Source organism: Molossus molossus, unplaced genomic scaffold (genome assembly GCF_014108415.1).
Source record: "Molossus molossus isolate mMolMol1 unplaced genomic scaffold, mMolMol1.p scaffold_m16_p_35, whole genome shotgun sequence".
In the NCBI taxonomy this organism is placed as follows: Eukaryota; Metazoa; Chordata; class Mammalia; order Chiroptera; family Molossidae; genus Molossus; species Molossus molossus.
Genome location: NW_023425372.1, coordinates 842,847 through 862,179, shown reverse-complemented (window position 1 = coordinate 862,179; position 19,333 = coordinate 842,847). Strand labels below are relative to the sequence as shown.

Sequence of the window (19,333 nt, the reverse complement as noted above, 5' to 3'; positions counted from 1 at the left end):
ACCTTTGAGATCTAACGTTGCACACACACGTGCATGCCTGCACACAACCATGTGCACACACAGTACTTGCACACACAGGCACACAGTATGTGCACACACAGGCACACAGGCACACAACCATGTGCACACACAGTACTTGCACACACAGGCACACCAGCACATGTACATGCAGGCACACATTCAGAACAGAAGAAAGTGGGACCCCTGCCAGGTGGTCCCAACAAACCAGCACAGGGCCCCGCAGAGCCCTGTGGAGCAGGAGACTCTAGGCCCCATGGCCTCACACCCAGCTATGTCTGGCACCTCTCTCTCAGGAAATCACCTCAGCTGCCCCAAGGGGGAAGAAGATTCCCTGGGACTTGTCAGCCAAAGTCAGGAGCCTCCTGTGGGCAGAGCCCAGGCGTCCACTCCCAACAGACAACCAGCCTCATCCAGAGGCAGCCCTCAGCCGTCACTCACCCCCGATGACCCTTCCCCTGGCAGGACAGCCGGAGCTTTGAGAGACCGCACCTACCAGGGCTCCACAGCAGGTACCTGGGCACCTGGGAAGTGTTGGTGCTGCTGTGACAGCCGCCACCTTGAGGGACCAGTGGTGTCCTGAGCAGACGTGACCCCTGCGGGCAACCACGCCCGGCTGTGCGGCGCCTTGGGCAGCACCTCCAGCGCTCTGCGTGGCTGCAGGGGTGTCCTCTTGGCTGGCACGTGGGCAGCCCTGGGGGAGAAGGAGCTGGTGATAAATGCCCCAGCCCCTCATTCTTCAGAGGGACAATTCAGGAGTGCCTTCCCGTGCTCTGCAGGGGTCCCCAGTGGCACCCAGGCCAGCAAAGCACCTCCGTGGCTTTCCCTCCGCTCTCCCTATGCCCTCTTCTGGTGCATCACCCTGGACTAGGTGAACAGTGTCCCCCCCAATTTATGTTCACCCCGAACCTCAGAATGGGACTATTTGGAAAAAGGGCCTTTGCAGCTGTAGCTAGTTAAAATGAGGGCACACTGGATTAAGGAGCCCCCAATCCGATGTCACGAGGGGAGGACGCACAGGACAAGGCCAGGTGACTCTGGACGCAGAGCCGGAGATGCAGCTATAAGCCAAGGAAGGCCAGAGAGAGCCAGAGGTGGTAGGAGCTGGCGGGGGTGGGGCGGGGCCGGGCTCTCCCTCAGAAGGAACCACCCTGCCCACTCTGGGAGCTTGGACTCTGGCCTCTGGACCTGGGAGAGAATAGATGTGTGTTGTTTAAGTCCCCTGCTTGGTGGCCCCGGGACACCAACACGCCTCCCCAAATAAACTCCCTGCACCCGAGTCCTTGTCTCAGGCTCTGCTTGTGTGGAAACCCAACTGCTGCACCAGGTGTGGGCGAGGGGCCCTCTGCCTCACTCAGAGGGGAGTCAGTGCTCCTTCTGCCCCGCTGCAGGTGTGGGCGGAGCTGGGGTACTGCCCCTGACCCTCTGGCCCAACTGGTGTGGGGGACAGCACCCCGGTTCTCAGGGAAGTATTGGGTCTGTGTGAACCCCTGGCTCAGTTTAGCTCAGCAGGTGGAGTGGTGGCTTGGGGACTGTGGGTTCAATTTCGGTCAAGAACAGGTACCTTGGTCGCAGGTGTGATCCTCAGCCCCGGTTGGGGTCGTGTGGGAGGCCATCAATCCATGTGTCTCTCTCACAAGGGTGTTTCTCTCCCCTCTCTCCCTCCCTCCCACTCTTACCTAAAATCAGTGGAAAAATCTCCTCCTCGGGTGAGGATCAACAACAAAAAGAAGAGTTTCTGTTGACAATATGAATTCCAGCCCCCGCCAGAGATCTCAGACAAGGAAGCCACCAGCCCCCAAGAGCCAACCCTGCCGGAATGAGGAGCTTGGGGGCGCTGGCTGCCTCCTGGCCCCCTCCCTGGCCCAGGAAAGCCAGGCCCCTTCCCAGGCCAGCTCCACTCAGCGGCAGGTCTTGCTCCGCCCCTGGCCCTCGATCAGCTCCTGTCATCACGACCAGAATAGAACTCTGTGTTTAAAAAGCAGTTTTTCCCGTCTCTTTTTCCTGCCCTGTAAATACACAGCAGAAATAGCAGCCTGCAGGCTGGAGGGAGTGATTGCTGGTGGCGGAATCAGGCGAGGGCTCCTGCCCGGGTGGGCCTGGCTGCGTGGGTGCTGGCGGCAGCACAAAGCTGGCTTAAAATAGCTCCCCGTGGGCTTGTACAGCAGAAGGAGGGCAGCCTGCACGCCCAGGGCAGGCAGGAGGGGGCGCTGGGGCAGGCAGGGCCCTGGCAGCAGCTCAGAGGGGCCCAGCAGCTTCGTGGACTCTGAACCCATCTCCACGTTCGCCGGAAGCCTCGGCAGAAGGTTGGGCCTCAGGGCACAACCTGGGTGCCCGGGATGAGGGCTGGTGCCAGCAGTTCTGACCCAGCCTGGGAGCCGCAAGGTGCCATCTGGAGCTTGGAAGCCCCACTCCCAGGGAGTGCCCAGGGAGAAGGGGAGCAGCAACCCTGCCTGGGGTCACGCAGACTGGAGAGTGCCGAGCTGGGGCAAGGGGGAGGGAGCACTGCTCCTGGGCAGCACTGTCCTGTGTCCGTGGAGCTGGCTGAGGTTGGCCTGCCACCCCCTGCTGCCCGGAGGTGGCTGGGAGCCCGGCTGACCCAGATCCATCCCTGCTGCTCCTCTGCCTCCTGTTCTCTGCTGGCCCCCAGCTCCTGGTCACCCTGAAGCCTGGACACCCTGCTCTCTGGCTGTCTCGCCCCCAGCATGGCCCCGCAGCCTAGTCTCTTGGCACAGGGCCCAAAGGGGCAGCAGGATTTGCGGAAGGGTCCTGAGGAGGCGGGAGCCTAGAGTTGGAGCTGGGCTGGAGGGGAAGGTGTGAGCCCGGCCTGTGGTTTGGGCAGGGGGCCAACACCCTCCTCTGCCCTCGGACAGGGTCTGGTTCTCTGGGAAGCAGCTGGGCTCTGTGCCCCTGGCTGGAGCCCCTGGACCTCAGTGGTCACTCTGCCCGTGGAGCCCTGCCTGTGGGTGAGCATCCTCCAGGATCCTGCCCTCACAGCCTGGGGACACTGAGGACGCCTGGGCAGACTGTGCCAGCTGAGGGCAGATGGCCCAGTGGGGCGCCCTGTCTGATTCACACCCAGTCTCTGGTGCGCCCCTCGAGGGGGCTTGGGGCAGGGGCACCGCAGGGCACTGTGCCTGGCCGACTGTGCCCACAGAGCCGGTGTTCTGGCCCCTGCAGCAGAAGCCAGTACAGCTGCTCCTCTAATTGCGCCCCTGCTTCCTCCCAGCTGACTGACGGCGCTGGGAATCGGGCCCCTCTCAGGGCCGCCTGTCAGAGCTCCAGTGGCCCAGGGCCGTGGAGCTGTGACCTGTCATCCGCGTCCTCGAAGGCAGCAGACATGGGGAGGGGTGGTGGTGTTTGTGGGGACTCGATGGCCTCTGTTCTCCCATCGCCACATCCAAGAAGGCCCCACGCTGGCACCCCGGCCCGGGACCGAGACAGTAGCCGCGTGGCCCCTAGAGTCCCCCAAACCTCTGCTCCTCCCTGGATGTGGCCACAGGGCTCAGCTTCTGGGATGCAGCCCCCAACCCCCAATGTCCTTGAGTCTCTGTCTTCAAGTCCCTCTGTCCGGTGCCGTCTGAGCCCAGGGCCGGAGGAGAGATCTCCCGGCACCGGGAGAGGAGGCCACTGCCCAGCTGCGTGACAGAGAACATCGCGCCGGCCAAAAGCTTCACTTTATTTCATGCTGGGACCAAAGGCTCCCGAACACCCTCTCCACCATCTTACCAAGGAATGAGCACCGTGCACACCCAGCCTCCTCCACTCCCCGGTCAACCCCACAGAGCCCAGTCCCAGAGCCGGGGTCACCTTCCGAGTCAAGTGCATAGTCCCCTGGGGGTCCTGTGCCTGCCCTGCTCAGCCTCAGGGTCAGGCTGGCTCGGCTGCTGGGAAGGAGCTGGGCTGGACGGCTGCAGGAGAGGCTCGGAGAGCCGGGTGGGGTCTGTGAGGGTGGGGCACAGCCGGGGGCTTGGGGGGCCGAGGCGTTCCTCCTGTTCACGCGGCCCGTTGTCATCGCCACGCGGAAGCTCACAGAGCAGGCGGATCCCACCCGAGGGCCCTCTCTCCCCGGAGGTTTTGGGCCGCGGGCAGCCTGGCCTCACATGGTGTACGCCGCCCAGTAGATGACGTTAACAGCCGCGAAGGCCGCGGGGAACACGGCGCGGGCGTAGATGTCGATGGTGTCTGCGTCGATGGGCTTGAAGAGCGCTCGCAGGCCTCCCTGGCCCCCCGGGCGGGCTCCCCCCTGCTTCTCGGGCTCCCCCGTCTCCACCTCCACCGACCTGTAGGAGCCCATGAGGTTCCCGGGCATGCGGCTGGGCCGGCGGGACACGGCCAGCTCGTGGGAGACACCGGCGGCCGAGAGGGAGAAGAGCAGGATAGCGCGCTTCACGTCCACCTGCCGGGAGCCGGAGGCGGCTGAGCGGGTAGCCGGCTGGGGGACCGCAGGCTGCCACAGACCCCCACCCGGGCCAGCAGTCTGTGACCACAGCAGGCGGGAGCCAGGGCATCGAGCTGCCAGTGCCGTCCTCCGGGCAGCAGGCAGAGTCCCCGCTGACGTGCTGCCTACCCGCGGTGCCCTGTGTTCTGAGGGGAAGGGGTGCTGTCCTTGGTCCTGAGCTCTGAGACCCAGCCCGGCCCGTCCTCACCTCTGCCCTCTGCTCCGCGACCTTGACCTTGGCCTTTTGCTTCTTCCGGTAGTCGGCGTTGAAGTGGGCAAAGGCGTACTCCACCAGCGCCGCGAACACAAACACGTAGCAGATCCAGAAGTACACGTCCAGCGCCTTGATGGCTGACGCCCGCGGGAGGGAGGAGCGGGCGCTGACCATCAGGGTTGTCATGGTCAGCACCGTGGTGATGCCTGTGGGAGTTGACGGTGAGCTCACCGCCCTGCTGGCCCCAGCCGGGGGCAGGCCAGGATCCTCTGACCAGGCCTGGCCGGTGACTGCCCCAGGACAGCTGGCTCAAGGGGCCGGGGGCAAGGGTGGTCTGAGCTCCTGGCTCCTGCCCCCCACAAGCTCCCTGGGAGGTGAGGCCAGGCGGTACCTAGAGACACCCTGGCAGGCACAGCTGCCTGGCTGATCCAGAAGGAGACCCAGGACATGGCGACCAGGAGGATGGACGGCATGTAGGACTGGATGATGTAGACGCCCCGATTTCTCCGGAGGTGGAAGTACAGGCTGAGCCGAGGGAACTGGCCGGCTGCGGGGGGCAGCCCGTCAGGACCCAGCACCATCCCTGCCCCGCCCCTGACACATACCACAGGAATCTCAGAAGAAAGGAGGACTCTAGACCCCTGCCTCCCTCCCACCCGATAGCCTGGTGGTCTGAGTCTCCCAGCTCCGGGCCTGGCTGCCCAGAGGCGGAGAGGAGGAGACTCCATGGTGTTCCTGCTCTGGCCCAGAGGGACCTCCAAGCTGTGGGGTGGGCCCCCCTCTCCTGGCCCTCCATGCACACTGAGCTCAGGAAAAGTATAGGGCTGGGCTCACAGCCCTGATGACCAGGCAGGAGGGGCCAGGACACAAGGCAGCCCCCAAGGCTTGGCCCCTGAACCCCTGTAGTCCTAGGGCTCAGGGTGCACCCCGCATGCTGCTAGCCCCTGGAAGCAACAAAGGACTGAGGAATGAGACAGGAAAGAGCTGACCCGCGTCCACACTGCGGCACAGACCGTGCCCGTCAGCGGTTTGCAGCCACACCCTCAGGGTCCTCGGAGCTGGCTGGTGGCTCAGCTAAACACCCAGGAAAGCCAGGAGCCGGGCTCACGGGAAGAGGCCACAACAGGACGCCTCACCAGATTTGAAGTTCATCAGCTCCGTGGTGAAGCGGTAGCTGGTGATGGTGAACTGAGCCAACTGCAGCTTGTCCAGCCCGTGGATCTGCTCCTGGTTTTCGGACCAGTAGTAGACAATGTCCTCGGACGAGTAGCCGTCTGCGGGGGAGTCCATGCGGGCAGCAGAAACAGCCCCCTCAGCCCCCAGCGGCACGCCACAGGAGCACCCTGCCCATGCGGGGAGCCCGGAACAGCCGCGACGCCAGGAGCAAGGAGGACTCGAGCAGGTGGACGGGGCCAGAAGAGCTGGCAAGAGTGTAGGTCACCATTGCCAGGTGACCTGCAGAGACTGCCCAGTGGCCCAGTGATGCAGGAACATGCTTTGTCCGGGCTCCAAGGCCTGGCTGTCCGTGGGAGGCAGGCCGGGCTGCTCAGGCCTCACAGCCTCTGCTGTTGCTGCCCAGGCTTCTCGCTGCATAGAGGCCCCATCTTGATGCCTCCCTGCCCTGCGCCAGGCTGGGCACAGGCCCTGACAGGCTGAGTCCCCTGCCCTCCCACAGCAAATGCCCAAAGAAGCAGGTGTCTGCCCCAGCGGAGCCCACCCCGGCCCGAGTGGCACTCACAGCTCTCCAGGTGTAGCGTGCACTCCTGTTCGTCCATGGGGTACTTGGCCAGGTCCATGTCGCAGGCCACTGTGGAGGTGATTCTGGACAGGCACACACGGGGGAGGTCCTGGGGTGAGGCCAGTCCCTGGACGCTGGCAGCTCCCCCGACCCAACAGGCAGAGCTGCCCCTGTGCCCACCCAGAAGGCCATCTCCCGGGAGCCCCCCTTGCCGCCTCGCTGGTGGGCTTTGATGGCAAGTGCCAGCCGCTGGGTGGAAACTGAGAACTGGTCACTTTACAGACATTTGTGGGTCTTCCTTCAGGAATGAAAGACTGGATTTCATTCACGTTCTTCATCCTTTAAAACGCTGGACTTTGCCCGGCTGGTGTGGCTTAGGGGTTGAGTGTCGTCCCATGGGCTGAGAGGTCTGGGTTCGATTCCTGGTCAGGGCACGTGCCTGGGCTGTGGGCTCGATCCCCGGTGGGGGGCGTGCAGGAGGCACCCGATCAATGTCTCTCTCTCTCACATTGATGTTTCTATCTCTCTCTCCCTTCCTCTCTCTCTAAAAAATCAACAAAAACATATTTAGAAAATAAATAAATAAAACGCCAGACTGTGTGGCTAAGCCGGAGCCTAGAAGGCAGGACCAGCCTGGAACCCGGCACACGCCTTGGGACGCCCCAGGCGTTCCTGCTGACCTTGGGTGGGAGACGGCCCAGCTGCCAAGTGTTCTGATTTTCCGAGAGAATTTAGATTCCTATGGAAACCTCCTGATTTTTAAAAGGTTGGCAATTAATTCCATTTTTAAAAGGCATGTGTCAGAAAACATGTGCTCCACTACAGGAGCACACGTGTTCATAGGGGTACAGCTCACAGTCACCAGAAGGTGGACAGAGCCCAGTGCCCGTGGATGGACAAGTGGAGGCAGACATGGGGGACCCACGGACGGAGCATTAAAGGAGCAACATTCCAACCGATGTCACCACATGGATGACACTCACAGACACCATGCTAAGTGGTGGCAGGCAGACCTGAAGGTCACACAGCATGTGACTCATTGTATACAAAGCATGAGAAGAGGCAAATGCGGAGACAGACGGCAGGCTGGTGGTTTGGGGTGGGGGGATGGGGAGCCGCCACTCCATAGGTGTGGGTCTCCTTTGGGGGGGATAAAATGTTCTGGAACTAGACAGAGGTGATGTTTACACGCTATTGTGAATGTGCTAAATGTCACTGACGTGTTCGTTTATTTATTTTTATTTTAAATATGTTTTTAATTGATTTTAGAGAGAGAGGAAGGGAGAGAGAAATATCAACATAGATTGGCTGCCTCCTGCACGCCCCCTCTTGGGGATCGGGCCCACAACCTGGGCATGTGCCCTGACCAGGAATCAAACTGGCAGCCTCTTGGTGCAGGGGACGACGCTTAACCACCGAGCCACACCAGCCGGGCATTTGTTCATTTTTAAATGGTTCATTTTATATCATGTTGAATTTCACCCCATTGAAATTTTTAAATAAGGCACCAACCGTGTTGGGCAAAAGCTACAAGTGCCGGCTTCCGAGCGTCATTTCGTAAGCACAGCTGGGTGTCCAGGGTGTAAACGGCCCCCCAGGCCCCTCAGCAGGTCTTGGGTCCCCGGAGCCAGGCGGGCTCACCGGATGCTGTACAGGATCACCCCGTCGGGCTGCAGCCGGATCAGCTTGTTCTCCACGGTCACGTCGTGGAACCAGGCGGACTTGGCATTCACAACGAAGGTGTCAGGGAGCCACAGCTTGTCCACGAAGCGGCTGTCCAGGCCCAGAGTCTCGTTGGTGTGGTTGTAGGACAGCCTGCTGTCCCGCCAGCTCTGGTGCAGAAACACCGTCATGGTGTACTCCTGGGTGGGAGGGCCGCGTCAGCCGCTCCGTCCTGGGCGGGGCTGGCCGAGGGCAGCGGGGCTGCCCGGGGGTGGGCGGGGCTGCCCGGGGGTGGGCGGGGGCTGCCCGAGGGTGGGCGGGGCTGCCCGGGGGTGGGCGGGGCTGGCCGAGGGTGAGCGGGGCTGGCCGAGGGTGGGCGGGGCTGCCCGGGGGTGGGCGGGGCTGGCCGAGGTGGGCGGGGCTGGCCGAGGGTGAGCGGGGCTGGCCGAGGGTGGGCGCGGCTGCCCTGGGTGGGCGGGGGCTGCCCGGGGTGGGCGGGGCTGGCTGGGGTGGGCGGGGCTGGCCGAGGGTGAGCGGGGCTGGCTGGAGTGGGCGGGGCTGCCCGGGGTGGGCGGGGCTGGCTGGAGTGGGCGGGGCTGCCCGGGGTGGGCGGGGCTGGCTGGGGTGGGCGGGGCTGCCCGGGGTGGGCGGGGGCTGCCCGGGGTGGGCGGGGCTGGCCGAGGGTGGGCGGGGCTGGCCGAGGGTGAGCGGGGGCTGGCCGGGGGTGGGCGGGGCTGGCTGGAGTGGGCGGGGCTGCCCGGGGGTGGGCGGGGCTGCCCGGGGTGGGCGGGGCTGGCCGGGGGTGGGCGCGGCTGACCGAGAGTGGGCGCGGCTGGTCGAGGGTGGGCGGGGCTGGCGGCACCTACCATGTTCACCTCGGATATGTGGTCGATGCTGGCCACCTCGATGGCGAGCGCCACGTTCACGGGGGGGCCTGTGAGGAGGGAGCAGGGCTGAGGCCAGACCCCAGCATCCCAGCCACAGACCCAGGCAGGTGGGACGGGGAGCAGCCAGGGCTTCTGCAGGGACGCCGTCTTGGTGCGAATGCGCAATGAGGCTTGGAGGACCCACCTTCCTAGCTGGAGCCCGGGGGTCAGTGCTCAAGGTATGATGCACCCCTCAAGGGAGCCAGCCCAGAGCCAGGGGATCACACCTCCAGTTGGACCCCGGGCCACGACCGCTCGCCTTGCTCACCCCCGATGCCGGGCCGGAAGTTCCGGGCGTAGCCCTCCATCAGGTCATCCAGGTTGGGGAGCCAGGAAATCTCCAGGTTGGAGCCGACGTAGTCCCCGATGTCATTCATTGCTCTGGAGATGCAAGGTCCTCTGGTCACAGGCGGGCACCAGGGACGGAGCCTGGGTCCCTCCCTGACACTGGAGCTCTGTCCTGGGTATCCAGGCCACATGGACAAGGAGGACCACTTTGAGAGCCCCTCCAGGCCAGGAGTCACACCAGAAACAGGGGCCCCAGGGAGATGCAGAGCTCAGTACAGTTCGATGCTTCTACCAGCCTCTGCTCAGCTGCTGCACACCTCGCCTCGCTCGGCCTGGACAGAGGCTGCCAGGGTCAGGTGGAGCCCCCAGCCTGGGATGAGCCCCCAAGTTCCCTCCACAAACAACCCACATAGGGCAGCCAGCCTGAGTCCCCACATTAGGGCCTCTCATCAGATAGTCCTCAGAGGTCCCCAACTGGCCTTGTGCTTCTGAAGCTTAGCCTGACCCCAGAGAAGCTGGGGGCCACGCCTCCCGGTTGCAGGATGATCTCACTGACATCCTGACGGGGCCACAGTGGGTGTCACCCACATGGTGGGCACCTTGTGTCCCGCACACGCCGGAGAGTCAGAGCACTGAGCTCCCCAGCAGCTCCACCTGCCCACCCTCCTTCTGCTCACCTGAGCAGGGGTGAGCAGTGGCTCCCCAAATTCATGTCCACCCAGAACCTCAAAATGGGAGCTTACTTGGAAATAGGGTCTTTGCAGCTGTAAATAGTCAAGATGAGGTCACACTGGATTCGGTTGGGCCCTAAACCCAGTGACTGTGTCCTCATCAGAACAGAGCAGACACATGGAGGAGGCCACCTGAATCCAGGGGCAGAGGTCGGACTGATGCACAAGCCTGGGAACCGGAGGCACCAGGTGCTGGGAGAGGCTCAGAAGGGCTTCTCCTCACAGCCTCAGAAGGAAGCAACCTGCCCGCACCTTGATCCAGGACTTCTAGCCTCCAGAGCTGGGAGAGGGCAGCTATCTGTCGTTCTGAGCCCCAGGTTTGTGGTAATTTGTTACAGCAGCCCCAGGACACACATACCCCAACTTTAGCCCACAGGATGGGGCATACACGGTAGGAGAGGCAGGGCATTTCCCCTAAACAGCAGAGTCGGGAATGACAAGGGGCATTCAAAAATAACTCTCCTGCCCTGGCCGGTTTGGCTCAGCAGTTAGAGCGTCAGCCCTCAGACCAGGGAGTCCCGAGTTCAGTTCCTGCTAAGGGCATGTACCTCAGTTGCAGTTGTCCCTGGCCCGGTTGGGGTCGTGCGGGTGGCAACCAGTCAAGGTGTCTCTCACTTCGATGTTTATCTCTCTCTCTTTCTCCCTCCCGCTCTATCTGAAGATAAATGCAAAAATATCCTCGGGTGAGGATAAAAAATAAAAAAAATAACTCTCCTGCCCAGCCTGTGTGGCTCAGTGGCTTGAATGTCGTCCCATGGACTGAGAGGTCCTGGTTTGATTCCTGGTCAGGGCACCCAGTAGGTGAGTGGAGGAATCCACTGCCGATCGATGTTTCTCTCTCACATCGTTTCTACCTCTCTTTTCCTTCCTCTCTAAAAATAAATAAATAAAATATGTATCTTAGGAAGAAAAGAATACTTCTCTTGTTATTCTCAGAGTCACTTCCACTCTGACAAGGTCACCTTGGGCCCCAAGCCTGACCTGAGCCCACAGGGAAGACACAAGGGACCAGATCTGGATCTGGGGGCTGTGGGGAACCCTGAGACTATGGTTCCTTGTGCCTGAAGACAGACCCTCCGAAGTCAGCTGTGGCCGCGTGCCCAGGTGCCCCGCTCCGTGCCCTTCCTTCCGGCTGCAGTGAGAAACTGATGTTCCCTCTGGGCTCCCATTGCACTGCAGGCCACTTCTCCCCTCCCCGCAGTGGGAGCCCCACCCAGGCTCCCTGGCCTCCGGCTCCCTTTGACATTCTCTCCTTGTCCTCTTTGGCCGGGCACCAGGCTCCTGCCCCACTGTGCCCATCAGTGCAGCCGAGCCGAGGCCCCGTGTGCAGCCAGCCACGTCCGGCCCCTTCTCCAGGGCCCCACATGGGCCCTCTGCAGCTCCAGCCCCTTTTGGGCCCTCCCGCCCCCACTTGCTCCTCTAGAGCCAACAAATGCTGCCTCCAAGCTTCTCTCTCCACCCCCCCCCCAGCCCACTGCCTCTGTCTTGACAAGCTCCCCACTGTCTCACCCAGGCTCAGCACACCCCGGGGTTCTGGACAAAGAGCTGCATGAGAGGACGGAAGTGCTGGGGGGAGGAGTGAGTGAATGGGGACCCTTCTGAGACAGAAAGGGGCCAGGCCCAAACTGGGGACCACCAGGGACCTTGACTTTCTGGAGCAGCAGCAGGTGTGGACTCGAGTTCCAGGCCTGAGCTTGTTCCAGGGCACAGCCTGGATGGGAGCCCCTCACCCTGTGATCTCAGGGAGCCCCTGGGGCTGCCTGGGCTGGGGGGGGGGGCTTCGTCTGCTTCACACGTGGCCTTTAGAAGGAGGCTGACTTTGAGCTAGGAGTTCCTGAGCTAAGGACACTTGCAGACCCCCACTTTCTCCTCCCGTAGGACCACCTTGGCTGTGGCACAGTGCAGGATGGGGTGGGTTGGTCCTTTGTAACAAAGTATGAAAGGATTGAAAGAAGTCCTGGCTCCAAGCAAAGCACAATTAAAATGGCAAATGGAGGCCACCCTGAAGGTCAATGTAAAGGGATGTAAAATAAGCTTTATTTTTGGACTGGCCCAGCTGCCACCCAGCGGCAGCGGCAGCGTAGCCTGGAACGAGGTCGTCAGGAGACGCCGTCCTTCCCGGGCCTCGGGGTTTGGCACAGGCGGGGACACTCCCTCCACCCCATCCCACACCCACTCAGGGGCATGTGGGTGAGGCCTGGGGTCAGCCTCCACCGTGAAGATGGCCTGGAAATGGCAGGAAGGCCGGGAGATTGCTTAGCCTCTGCCACCTCTGGGGGCGAGAAGGGGACAGGTGCCCCCTGATGTCACCTCTCACCTAGGACAGGGGCTGGTGTTTTCCAGCCGTGATGAGATGTGGAGGGTATGCTACAGGCTGGTCTGTATTCTGGGGGCAGCTAAGGGGGTGTGCACTGAGTGTGGGGAGCTCAGCATGCAGTAAGAATGTGGTGGCTGACCAGCACCTTGGAGAGAGCTTCTGGCCTAGGACCCCCTAGGGTTGGGTTTCCTTTGGGGAGGTGAATAGAAGCACAGAGACATGCACCTGGCTCCAACTCCTGGGGCGGAGTGGCCACCATGAAGTGCCAGGCAGCTCCCACCCTGTGCTTTGGGTGTCAGCAGACTCCCTCCCCCTCCCACCCTGCTGAGAAACCAACCCACCCCTGTCACTTGTCTGGGCCCCTGGGCACAGAAGGGGAAGGTGGGCGTAGCTGAGCCAAGCAGTGGGGGTCCTCCTCCCTCCCAGGACCCTTCCATCCTGCACACACAGCCCACGGATCCCTGACGGCTCCGTTTTTAGGGCAGCACCAGCCGCACCGGCTCCTCAGTTACCAAGGCAAAGAGGAGCCCTGCCATGAGTGCACGGTGAGCTGGCGAGGCTGGAGCTGTAGGCACAGCCTCTCCAGGGAGATGGAGGTGCCAGCAGCCGGGGAAGGCCACCCACTCAGTATGCAGCTGGTGAGCTCAGTGCCCACGCGTGAGCTGATGGTCAGACTCGGGGAAGGCATGGCTTTGACCCAGCCCACCCCTGCTGCACAGTGCACTGCTTTTCATCCCGCCAAGCCTCTCCACCAGGACCCCGGGCAGCGGTGCAGTCCTTCCGCTTTCTGGGAGGGAGGGTGACAGAAGCTGGTGGAAGGGAGGCTGTCTGAAGGTCGTCTGCCCAGGCCCACACAGCGCGGGGCTCTCATCTGGCCGGCCGCAGCATGACACCCTTTCTGCACAGACAGGCGCATCCCTCAGCCAACACCCAGGAGCCAGAGGGTGTCGGAGTTCAGGATGTTTCAGACTTCAGAGAGGTGACACGGTGCACGTGCAGATGTGGGGGGTCTGGCCACCATGAAGTGACAGGCAGCTCCCGCCCTGTGCTCTGGGTGTCAGCAGACCTCTGGGTCTGAAGAACTTCCCAGAAGGATATGAAGACATTCACCCCGAAGTGGGATGAAGGAGGACAAACAAACTTCTTGTCGGAGCAGATCAGGCTCTCTGGCCAAATGAGTTTGGGATCAAACTTGGGCTAAGACATGAGGGTTCGGAGCCTTGGATTTCAGCTCTCACTGCTGTGGCTGTGGGCCTGGGTCACCCGCCGGGTGCCCAGCACATGCGGCTGTGGCCCGCCTGCCTCACCATCCCTTCCAGGTTCGGTGAAGTAGGGAAGAAGGAGGCAGGAAGGCCCAAGGGGCGTGAGGGAAGAGCAAAGCCCCCTGGAGGAGGGGCCCACCAGCACTGCCCGGGGTTGTGGGCACAGTGGCCAGTGCCATTGCCTGACCCAGGCCTTCCGACTCTGCCCCTACCCCACCAATAGGAAAACTCCGACCACATCCTCCAGCTCCCAAGGACGTGCTGCCGGAGAGCCTGCAGATAAACCCAGGCTGGCCGTCAGCCACTTCCAGTGCTAAAGTCTCTGGCATCACTTGGCTGACCCTGACATCCTGGATCTGGGGGTGAGGGGTGAGGTCTATGTTTGCTCTGGTCTCTCTGCAGAGCCCTTGCACCAAAAGGCTCATCACAACTCCCAGGGAAGGTGGCCAAGCCCAGGGCTCAGGACGCTGGGCGACTGGAGCCCATTTCAAGTCTCCAGAGAGAAGGGAAGCAAGCTGGGAGGGTGCTGGTGCCTGGGGGCTGGAGGGAGGGAGCCTCAGCCTGGAGAGGCCTCTGTTCTTACTCTCTTCCTTCCCTGGGAGACGGGGACCTTGTCCCATCCCAACTGTTAGGAAATCCAGTGTCTCCAGCTGCCAGGGGCACCCACCTGGCTCCTGTCCGCACACTCCAGAGCCCAGTGGGTGTCATCTGAAATGGGCTCTGAAAGGAGACTCCATGGCACCCTGGCCTGCACTCTCACAAGCACCCCCAGCCCTGAGGATGCGCCTTCCTGTCCACCCAGACCTGTTCTCAGGACCTCCCCTTTCCTCCTGCCCGCAGCTAAAGTCTGCCCAGGGCAGCGCGCGCCTAGAAGGGCACCCGCCAGCCAGGGACCGGCCAAGTGTCGCCCGGGCTCAGGGCAGAATTGGGAGCGGCTTCGACGCCCTTGTGCCGCCCCACAGCGCCGATTCAGCACCGGGACGGCGGACAGCACCCGGGGGCACGGAGAAGGCGTGCAGGGAGCGCTGGGGAAGAGGGGGACAGACACCGGGAGGCGGGGTGGGGGCGGAAAACGGGGCGAACTCGAGGTGGGGAACAGACACGGGGGAAACCGGGGGTGGGGACAGACAAGGGAAAATGGGGGGGACAAACAGGGGGATTCGGGGAGGACATGGGGGCAGGTGCGGGGGCAACAGGGAGGGCAGACCACGGGGAAGGCCGGGGGTTCGCTCCCGGCTCCATCCCAGAAGCCCGGTCTCCGCTACGGCGCAGCGCGGATCCAGCGCTCGCTCACCTGGTGCCGCGGTGCTGCTGCGCGCAGAACAGGAGGAGCGGGGGCAGCAGCCAGGCCAGCGCGTCCATGGCCTCGGACCGCTCCGCGCTGGACGGGCGCGGCGCCGGGGTCCGGCGGGTCGCGGGCGCTCTCCAAGTTGCTTGCACGGCGGCCGCGGCAGCGGCACAGGCAGGCGGGAGCGGGAGGGCGCGCGGCGCGGGCGCGAGGGCGGAGGAGCGCAGAGCCGGGAGCCGCCCCGCCCCGAACCCGGCCACCGCCCCACCCGACGCCCCGCCCGCCCCACTCCGGAGCCCTCCGATTCCTCCCGCCCCCGATCCGCGAGCACCGCCCCCTCCGGCCCCAGACGACCCACCTAGCGGAGCCCTCTCCCCGGCACTGCCCGTCCCACCACTGCTGGTCTAGCTGGCCGCTAACGGGGTCCCTCCGCGCGCCTGCCCACGACCCGCGGGGACGCAGCTTCCCGCTGCCGGGTTGGGCGCCTTCGGACCGACGGGCGCGCAGACCTTGTCCCCGAGGCGGAGTTTGCCGGGCAGCTGTGTTGGGGGATCACGGGCCAGAGGAGATGGTCGGGCAGCGCACGGGGATTGGGGAGGGTGCCAGCGTTCCTGCAGCCTTCGCCTTCTCCTGGGAGAGACCCCACCAGCAGCTCCTTCCAGAGCTCTCCACAGAGCCGGAGCAATGGCCGCAGGAGCAGCTCTGCCCACCCTCAGCGGGTGGACGGCAAAAAGGGGGTGAGCGCTGTCGCTGCTCCACTGGCCACGGTTCCGCGGTCACAGCCCCGCTCTGGCAACGGCTTGGGGTGACTTCTTTGCCAGGTGGTCAGGCCCCATTACACTTGATCACAACCCATCCAAGGGCAACCAAAGCTGGGCTCCAGGCACAATGACATCCATCCTCCCCACCCCCCAAAATGCTGAGACAGTCCAGGCCTGGCACATTTTCTATTTTAGTTCTTTCGAACATAAAATTCTGCAGCAGTTTCCACCGCCCCCCCCAAAAAAAAAAACGATCACTAACTTTAGACATTTGTTCACTGCTGGACTCGATATCGGCAGTTAACAGAGAGAGAACTGCTCATAGGAACACTTGAAGGTGGGCAGACTCATCCCGGGGTGGGTTAGCCCTCCAGAGCAGGAGCAGGTGGAGGGAAGAGCAGATAGGCCTGTGCTGCAGGAAATTTGCACCCGAATCCTGAGTGCCAAGGAATGAAGGAAGGCTCGCCCCAGCTCTTTCTTAAAGCCAGGAATGGGCTCCAAGAATCAGCCAGGTCTCGGAGGAAATGCCTCCCTTGGAGCGTCCTCCCTGACCCCCGCTGAAGTGGGTCCTTTTGGATCTGAAGCACTGAGCTCAAGGTGACTGCAGGCTCCCATTTGTCCATCTCCGTGGGCTTGCTGGGAGAGTCAAGACAATGCCTGGCTCAGAGCAGGTGCTATGGGTGTCCATGAGGATTATTTCTATTAGCCCCACCCCCACCCCAGAACAGAGATCTTGTCTATTTCTTTATAGTGCCGCTCGTGTCTAAGCCTCTGACATATACGAGGTACTTAATAAACATAGGAAAACACGGGTTCAGAGTCTCCAAAGCCCACCAGCCGTGTGATCGGCAGCCCCTTGACCGCCCAGGAGAGTGATCCTTCTCCTGCCTTGCAGGGAGGTCAGGTCTCTGTGCTGGCCAAGGTGTCTGCTCAGAGGTTGTCAGCACTGGGACCTTATTGAAAGGAGTGTGACAGAGAACCCAGCCACGGTGCCAGGATGGACACCTGGCACCAAATCAACTCCTCTTCCTGGAGCCTTGGAGGCAAACACTCTTTAAAACCCAAGTAAAGCGAGAGGTAAAGAAACCACCTCAGACCACAGACTCGCTCAGCAGCCCCAACTCAGGAACACCAGGGATGTTCGTGAACCTTAAGTCAAAAGGCTCAATCTCGCCCGGCCAGTGTGGCTCAGTGGTTGAGCATCGATCCATGTACCAAGCAGTCGCTGGTTCGATTCCCAGTCAGGGCACATGCCCAGGTTGTGGGCCTGATCCCCAGTGGGAGGCATGCAGGAAGCGGCCAATCAATAGTCTCTCTCATCGATGTTTCTATCTCCTTCTCCCTTCCTCTCTCTAAAATCAATTTAAAAAAATTTTAAAGCTCAATCTCGCTCGGGCCAGTTTGGTTCAGTGGTTAGAGGGTCAGCCCTCGAACTAAAGAGTCAGGGGTTCGATTCTGGTCAAGGGCACGTACCTTGGTTTCGGTTCAGCTCCTGGCCCTGGTCATGGTTGTGTAGGAGGCAACCAATCGATGTGTCTTTCTCATATCAATGTTTCTCTCTCTCTCTCTTTCTCCCTCCCACTCTGTCTGAAGATAAATGGAAAAGATCCTCAGGTGGGGATTTAAAAAAATAAAATAAAAGGCTCAATTTCTTCCCCAAAATGGGCTCCTTTCATTCCAGTGTGAGACTGTCCCTAATTGGTTTCGGCTTGGATCATTACTCCTTCTTCAAGATTTTTTTTTGTTGTTGTTGTTGTTGTTTTATCCTCACCTGAGGACATTTTTCCATTTTTTGTTCAGATAGAGCGGGAGGGAGAGAGAGGGAGAGAGAGAGAGAGAAATATCGACGTGAAGGGACACATCGAGTGGCTGCCACCCGCACGACCAACCAGGGCCGGGGACAAACTGCAACCGAGGTACGTGCCCCCAGCGGGAACCGAACCCGGGTCTCTCTGTACCGCAGGCCGACGCTCCAACCGCTGAGCCGAACCGGCCAGGGCTTTCTTCAAGATTTTTGAGAATCAGTTTGTGCTTTTTCTGGACCTGTCTCATTCCACCGACATCAGCTCCACTGAGACTTGCTCTAGAACGAGGACGACCCATCGGGGCAGCCCCACTGCAGGCCAAGAAACCAGACCCAGGCCTGTGCTGGGCCCTGGTGGAGACAGCCCGCTCACCGGCCCACACCTGGGAAGGAAATGGCTCCCTTCACCGGGCAGCACGGGGTGCAGCCCAGCTCTGCTCCTGACTGGCTGCGTGGCCGCAGAAGTAGCTTTCCTGGCTTTGCTGATGCATTTGCAAAAGGAGTATGGGAAGGGAGTGTCTGGTTTCCGGGCATCACAAGTCCACGAGGCGACCGCTACTCCAAAGAATATGTTTCCTTATTATCATTTTTTTTTAATCCTCACTCAAGGACACTCTTTGCATTTATCTTCCGATAGAGCGGGAAGGAGAGAGGGAGGAAGAGAGAGAGAAACATCGATGGGAGAGAGACCCATTGAGTGGTTGCCACCCACACGACCCCAACTGGGGCCGGGGACAAACTGCAACCGAGGTACGTGCCCTTAGTGGGAACCAAACCTAGGACTCTCTGGTCCGCAGGCCGACGCTCTAAACATTGAGCAAAATGGCCAGGGTATTAAATTTTTTTTTTAATCCTCACCCAAGGATATTTTCCCATTAATTTTTAGAGAGTGGAAGGGAGGGAGTAAGAGAGAGAGCATCGATGGGAGAGAGACACATCAGGTGGTTGCCTCCCTAACAACCCTGATCAGGGCCGGGTATTGAACCTGCAACCTAGGTATGTGCCCTTGACTGGGAAGGGAATCAAACGGCAACCCTTCGGTCTGTGGGCTGTGCTCTCACTGCTGAGCCACACCGGTCAGGCCAAACAGGTTCCCTTCTCTGGAAGCTAGTGTAGGACATTCCCTATATTTATTTCACTCTTGTTATTTTGGCAGAGGGTAGAGCTTCACCCTCCAAGGGCAATTTTGGTGAAACTTTTGAAATCAGCCCTGGCCGGTTTGGCTCAGCAGTTGGAGCCTCGGCCCACGGACCAGAGAGACCGGGGTTCGGTTCCCCTTAAGGTCGGGTACCTCGGTTGCAGTTTGTCCCCGCCCCTGGTTGGGGTCGTGTGGGTGGCAACCAGTCAATGTGTCTCTCTCACATCGATGTTTCTCTCTCTCTCTTCCTCCCTCTCTCCTTCCCGCTCGATCTGAAGATAAATGCAAAAATGTCCTTGGGTAAGGATAAAAAAAAAAAATCAATAATACGCAGCTGCCCTCAGCAGAAGACTCCCTGTTCCAGAACAGGTCTGTACTTGTCACCAGACACCCAGACGGCCCCGCCCCTTGTCCTGGCACCCGGGACAGTCCAGGTTAGGGGGCCTGGTCTCCGAGTTCGGACTAGTGATGACAAAGAAGCTCTGGGGTCCTCGTGAGCATACTAGGTGCTCTAAGCCAACAACTCCCTCAGTGCAGTCTGGGGTTTCGGTCCCTTGGTCAGGTACCTACACCAACCGCCGCCAAAGCCAGTTCATGCCGCTAAAGCCCGCAGCTCCTTCAGCAGACAGGTGCTGTCTCCCTGATCAGACCCAGCGTGTATCTGACTAGGCGATGCTGTGACTTGTCCCGGATCACCAGCTGAAGCTGGCTTCTCCGCCAGGTAGGGGACACGCAGAGCCCTTGG

At 61.3% G+C, this 19,333-nt stretch overlaps 1 protein-coding gene across 1 annotated transcript; it reads right to left on the bottom strand.

Moving 5' to 3' along the window:
- Nucleotides 1-4,117: 4,117 nt before the first annotated feature.
- GABRD (gamma-aminobutyric acid type A receptor subunit delta) lies at nucleotides 4,118-14,961 on the bottom strand. Its single transcript, XM_036281492.1, has 9 exons — nucleotides 14,892-14,961; nucleotides 9,268-9,380; nucleotides 8,940-9,007; nucleotides 8,053-8,273; nucleotides 6,412-6,494; nucleotides 5,810-5,947; nucleotides 5,065-5,220; nucleotides 4,668-4,879; nucleotides 4,118-4,417 (listed from the first exon to the last, which is right to left on the bottom strand). Exons 1-9 carry the CDS (start codon nucleotides 14,957-14,959, stop codon nucleotides 4,118-4,120), a joined length of 1,359 nt encoding a protein of 452 aa, XP_036137385.1. The 5' UTR covers nucleotides 14,960-14,961.
- Between the last annotated feature and the right edge of the window lie 4,372 nt (nucleotides 14,962-19,333).

Coding starts and splice junctions, on each gene's coding strand:
- GABRD (XM_036281492.1), bottom strand. CDS start 14,959: ATGGACGCGCTGGCCTGGCTGCTGCCCCCGCTCCTCCTGTTCTGCGCG. Junction 8,274..8,939: donor ACATATCCGAGGTGAACATG/GTAGGTGCCGCC, acceptor CCTCCCACCCAG/GAGTACACCATGACGGTGTT. Junction 4,880..5,064: donor GCCTGCCAGGGTGTCTCTAG/GTACCGCCTGGC, acceptor CAACTCCCACAG/GCATCACCACGGTGCTGACC.